At 32.4% G+C, this 6,267-nt stretch overlaps 1 protein-coding gene across 1 annotated transcript; it reads left to right on the plus strand.

Annotated features, from left to right (window-relative positions):
• The first annotated feature begins 406 nt into the window (after positions 1 to 406).
• LOC143594254 (AUGMIN subunit 2-like) lies at positions 407 to 3,168 on the plus strand. Its single transcript, XM_077073606.1, has 6 exons — positions 407 to 541; positions 774 to 875; positions 996 to 1,100; positions 1,861 to 1,929; positions 2,028 to 2,141; positions 2,753 to 3,168. Exons 1-6 carry the CDS (start codon positions 407 to 409, stop codon positions 3,068 to 3,070), a joined length of 843 nt encoding a protein of 280 aa, XP_076929721.1. The 3' UTR covers positions 3,071 to 3,168.
• The last annotated feature ends 3,099 nt before the right edge of the window (positions 3,169 to 6,267 follow it).

Genomic DNA, 6,267 nt, shown 5'->3' on the forward strand with positions numbered 1-6,267 from the left:
GCTGGACTTGTAAATCATTTTTTAGACCGTTGTTAATAGGCGCGTTTGTAGTAGTGATTGAATGCATGTGTGGTTACTTAACTCGAAAATCATACGAGCATTAATGCTGAGAAGCTAAAGATGCAACCCGTTCACAAATATTTAGACTCAGTTTGCAATTTTTCATTCCCAGATGTCAAACATAGAATATATCAAACCACATAGATCATTTGTGCAATTTGGTGAAATCACGTAGCCATTTGCGCAATTATTACCTCTTAAAACATTTCAAATAGAATGGTGTACGTGGTGAAGCTTCTTTTCCGATCATCTCTCTCAACATTTGTTCGTTCCACACTTTCAATTTTCCAGGCCATGAAACCAACAAATTAACACCCAGTCGGATTCGTTTGATCTATAATTGTGAATGGCGTCGATTCAAGAAAGCGATATTGATAATTTGGCGGGAAGAAAACCTCCGAGACAACTTGGTGGAATGTCCGATGTCCTTGCCGTGGCCGCCGATCTCGGTTACTCTAGGTATCGCCCTCCTCCCTCTCAGGTACATTTTATTTTCTTTTTTTTATAATAATGAGAATCAAATAATTTAACAGCTTTAGGGTTGCATTTTAACCGTTAAAAATAGTCTATTGATCAATAATTTAATTTATTTTACAAATGCAGTATATAGTATGTTAATCCTGATTTTGTTATCATTGACTGATATATAAAACTTGAAAGAGTAGCTAGAATGATTTGTATTTTGTCGTTTAAGAGATTTGGTTCTTAATTAGGAAGACTTGCGAAATGGTGATGACTTAATAAGATTGTTGCGTGAACTTAACGTGGTGCAAAGACAAGTGTCACGTCTGCATGTCGAACTTCAAGGTCGCAAGGTAAGTTTGTTCATGTAAATTGAAGTCTTAATGTTATGGATTCTAATTATACATTTTATGTTCAAAGTTTGTTACTTTTAAGCAAAGAATATGAGTTTTTCTTTGTTCTGAATTTTTCAGGTAGATATGAAAATAGCTCACTTAACACATGTGAGTGAAATGGAGAAAAAGATAAAAACATTAGCAAGGATCACTACCATACTGAAAGGTGTTATTCGGAATAAGGTGATATATTCGTGTTAAATTTTTTCTGTTTATGATAAATGGGCTGACTATGGTTCAAGCTTTCTCCCAACGGGTCAAATGTGAAAATTAACTAAAAAGGGAGCAAGTCAAATGGGTGGAACTAGGCCTAAAATACTGTAAACAGACACGAATAGAGCATATTTGTGTTCATTCATTTAACTTTAACCGAACAAAGATAAACAGCAACGAGGTTTTCTTGTTAGTTCATTAAGAAAGTGATTGTGTTTTTTTTCGTTTGTTAATAGTATATAAAAACGTTTCATAAACGTAAGCAGACGAGCATAACTGAGTGAACACCATTTAAAAGTAAACATGAGCATAAATATGTTGACCTAAAGATCTATTAAAACTAAACCAAACTGCAATATGCCTAAGAAATTACTTTGGATATGTAAGCAACCAAACTCAAACCAATGCTACTAACAAACATAACTGAACTTCAACGAAATAAGATAAACGAACACTCACGAGCATAAATGAACAAAGTAGACATGTGTTGATGTTTGTTCATTTACCTATATTGAAAAAAAATTATGTTAGTTCGTGTATTAGTTAAACGAACATAAAACTAGCATGCTGCTACTAAACATTTGATTCGTTTACAGGCCTATGTGGAACGGATTGAAAGTCATCTAGATTCATTAAAATTTATAAAGTTCTCCTACATCACTATATGAAAAGATTGTACGAATATCTTTTTAATAAAATAGTTCTTTTTTCTTTTAATTTTGACTTGCAGGATCGTATAATAACCCGTCTTCAACAACCGTTTCCGTTAGAATTCATTCCTGTTGAAGCAGAATATCAGGTTAGTTATCTTGATACATGAAAGATGCGTACTTTTTTCACTAAAGATTTTCTTTCAAAATTTTAATTATTTGGGTTTTATTTTCATGGAGTAAACAGAAAGAATTCTCTGAACTATTAAGGAGTGCTGCTAACGATTATGGCAGTCTTACAGCTTCGGTTTCTGATCTCCATTGGACCACAAACTTTAGGGAACCTCCATCTGTATGGAAGGTATGTTTACAAAACCGTCTGAATGAGAGAGGTGAAAAAATGAACAGGTTGGTAACGGGTTTTGGCTAAACGGGCCGGGCCGAAACACTTTTTGTTCAGAATAAAACATTGTTTTGAAAATAGTCGGTATTTTAAATATGATCACAACAATGTGCTATTTCTATCAATAAAATTAATAAAATATTTTAGGCCCGTGTCAGGTTCGACCCGTTTGACCTTTTAGAGATGAAACATACCCAAGACTTGGATTTCGGTTTTCATCTTGAAATTTTAGTAATTTGCCCAAATATTCTAGCTCAAGCGTATAATAATTAATTAATTATTCATGAACAAAAAGATTAAGGCCCAAATTCATTATTTTGGGCCAATTTTTTTATCCAAAATTTTGAGCCCAAATGGTGAAATCGAAACAGCAGTTTTCAAAAAACTAGAAAAAGAAAATTTCGGTTTTCGGTTCTGTTTGAGCCCAAAACCAACCTCTGACCCAGAACCCAGTTATAGATGAATGGGTCGAATTAGCTACTTGTATTTTTTTTATAAACAGACATAAATTAAATTACTTGGATGAAGTTTAAATTGTATTTAAGATGATGGCTCGATATTGGAAGCAGGAGATGCTTCGTCCTATCCATGTGGCGTTGATGTCATGTACGCGATACTTTGGAGCAATGTCAGCCATGAGGGAATCTTTTGAAACTCTTCAAAAGTTAAGGGTAGGCCCTATGAATTCACCGACATCAAGATATCATTCTCAGAGGACATCACCAGCGGGTTCAGAACATGCGGGAAGTGAATGGAGCCATGACGATTTGGAGCTTAGGAGCCTGGATATGCAGGCAGATGAGGACCGAGAAGGGGACTTTGAAAATGATACTGATGTAGATGATATGAATGGTGGAAGATCATTGAGTGAGGGGACGACTTCATAGTTCAAATTTATTCAACGAGTGTGTGTTACGCTAAAGGCAGTTTTGGCTCTATTAGTACTTTTAAGTGGAAACATGTGTTTTTGATATGGTATTGAATAATGGAATCAAATCAGGAAAAATCCATCTGCCATTGGTTACACTGTTGTAGCACACATAAGGCTTGTTATGACTTGCATTGGTTATATCTTAGTGGAGTTCTACGTTTTAATGTGAATATGAGTGACAATTGGTGACAAGTGCCAATGATTTAAGCCCAAACAAAGATTTTTTTTGTGGTGGTATCTCTTCAAATGTTTTTTGTTTTTTCTTACTCATTTCTGTAAAAGGGGACAAGCCAAATGGGTTGCACTAGGCCTGTATTTCTGTAAACGAACGCGAACAGAGCATTTTCGTCTTCGTTCATTTAACTTTAACCGAACAAACAATAAACACGAACGAGGTTTTCTTGTTAGTTCATTAAGAAGTGTTCCTTTGCATTTATGCGTGTTTGTTTATAGTATAAACGAACGGCTCATAAGCGTAAGCAGACGAACATAATTAAGTGAACACTAGTTAAAAGTAAACATGAGCATAAATACGTTGACCTAAAGGTTTACTAAAACTAAACTAGACTGCCATATGCCTATGAAGTTTCATTGGATATGTAAGCAACCGAACTTAAATAAATGTAAACTAGCAAACAAAAATAAACTTAAAAGAACACTCACGAGCATAAATGAACAAAGAAGACATGTGTTGATGTTTGTCCGTTTAACTATATTGAAAAAAAATCATGTTCGTTCGTTTAGTAATTAAACAAACATAAATAAATATCCTGCCACTAAACGTTCTACTTGTTTACAAGCCTAGGTGGAACAGATTGAAAGTCATCTAGATTCATTGAAGTTTATAAAATTTTCCTACATCACTATATGAAAAGATTTTACAAATTTTATTTTAATAGTATAGTTCTTTTTTTTTTACTTGCAGAATCGCATAATAACCCGTCTTCAACAACCGTTTCCGTTAGTATTCATTCCTCTTGAAGTAGAATATCAAGTTAGTTATCTTGACACACAAAGACGTGTACTTTATTCGGTAAAGATTTTCTTTGAAAATATGAATTATATAATTTTTGGGTTTTCTAATCCATGTAGCGTTGATGCCATGTACGGGATACTTTGGAACGATGAGGGAATCTTTTGAAAGTTGAGGGTGGACCCTATGAATTCACCGACAACAAGATATCATTCTCAAAGGACATCACCAGAACATGTTGTTGATCAGTTCTTTCATGTGAGTAATATAAAACATAATAAATATTAAACCTATGAACCTGTTACAACAGGAAGAGTAGTAACCGCAGCATGGTATGATGTAGTCGACATGCTTGTCATCTTGATCGAGTTTCCCTTTAGGATGTATAGTTAAGGATGGTTAGGGTTCTTGAGAGGAACCCGGTTTAAAAGAGAGAGGAGACACATGATTTTCTTATATGTGTGAGATTAGGTTATGATGTTAATTTATTCTCTTTATATATACACCCAAAGAGAAACCCTTTATTAGCTATTAAGAGTAATATGGCCCATCAACAATTACCAAACTAATATATAATAAGGTATAATTAATTATTTTGATCCATTATTATATAAATGATAATTATGACCATATAAATAAATATATAAAATATATTTATTCTTACATTCTCCCACTTGGCCGAGTAATCATTATTATGAGTATTAGATAAGCCTGATCAGTAGTTAACACTCATTTTAGTTTTAAACTCAAACGGGAGCTGAGAAATAAAGTTATTGAATTGAACATCAGCTCAAGACCCCCATTAATCATACTGCAATCCTTATTTAAAACCTAAGTAGTTATGATCAAAATTTTCAAGTAAGCCCTTCAGAACGTTTGATTTGTATATTTAATTCGTCTATATGTCATTATGCATGCAGAACATATTAAGAGACATACTAATCAAAACTGATGAGGAAATTTAATAGTTAATCATTCATAGTATGATATGCAGTTGCGCATAGTCATCAATAACCCGTCATTATTATAAGCGCTTTCATAATATTTATGGGTGAGACTTTTATTTATCGGATCCTTAAGCATATCAAGAATGTATTTGATATGAAAATTTAGATTCCTTAATTCGTTCATAAACGAATAATTAATTTCATATCAAAACTTAATGCAGCACATTTCAAACTGTTACTGTTTGAGAAAACATGGTAGCTGACATTATCACAATAAGTCTTTAATATATAATTTATATGGAGTTTAATAAAAGCTTATGAATCCACTAATAAATGTTCAACAACATTTATTGACAACAACGTTGTAATTAATTAACATATTATGTCGTTATGACTTAGGTTGTTGTTATCAGTTCATTATGACTCCTACATGAGATAGATTTGTCTACTGACATAAGAATATATCCCAAAAATTAAATTTTCTTATCTTTGAATATGACAAAGTTTAGAGTAATCTACCGGTTTGAATTCTCACTTCTTCTTTTAAATTAAGTCTTTCGTTTCTTTTAAAGATATCTTAGTACTCTTTTAGATGCTTCACATTAATCTAGACATATCTAGTGTGTTGCAATTTTGAGTAATATCTAAACGAGTATAGACTTGAACTTATATAAGGCTTCTACTTAATGAAGCATAAGGAAATAATCTATGTATTCCAATTATCCTCTAAAGTAGAACAATACTGTTTGTTACATGTGTAAGAAATATCTCTGAGATCTATAATATCAAAGTATGTGTGAAAATGCTTTGACTCATGTAACATATACTTGTCAGAAGAATGTCATCTATATAAGGACAAGTTTGTTTTTAGTTGCTCCCACTCATATTGAGGTAGGTACATTAATCAACTTGTTTTTGATGAAAATAATTGTATAAACATTTCATCATATTTTGATGTTTGCATTAACCCATATATGAATTTTATTGACTTATAAATTAAATGTTCTTTGACCTTCAATTATAACTTTTAAGTTGTTTTATGAACATATCTATATGTAAGCCGATTGTTAGGGAAAGTTGTTTTAATGTTCATCTAATGTAGCTCTTAACTATTGTAAGCTTCTAGAATAATAATGATCCTTAAAGAAAACTTTTGTAATATAGGTAAGAAGATTCTTTGATAATTGGTTTATCCTTGAATATAACCTTTAACAATCAATCGTGCTTCTTATT

Source organism: Bidens hawaiensis, unplaced genomic scaffold, assembly GCF_021521415.1.
Source record: "Bidens hawaiensis isolate Kalapana, Puna unplaced genomic scaffold, B.hawaiensis_p1.1 tig00043414_1, whole genome shotgun sequence".
Classification (NCBI taxonomy): Eukaryota; Viridiplantae; Streptophyta; class Magnoliopsida; order Asterales; family Asteraceae; genus Bidens; species Bidens hawaiensis.

Bases quoted from the DNA above. Each gene is read 5' to 3' on its own strand.
- LOC143594254 (XM_077073606.1), top strand. From the start codon at position 407: ATGGCGTCGATTCAAGAAAGCGATATTGATAATTTGGCGGGAAGAAAA. The intron at 876-995 runs GTAAGTTTGTTC...TGAATTTTTCAG, and splicing joins TCGAACTTCAAGGTCGCAAG to GTAGATATGAAAATAGCTCA. The intron at 1,930-2,027 runs GTTAGTTATCTT...TGGAGTAAACAG, and splicing joins CTGTTGAAGCAGAATATCAG to AAAGAATTCTCTGAACTATT.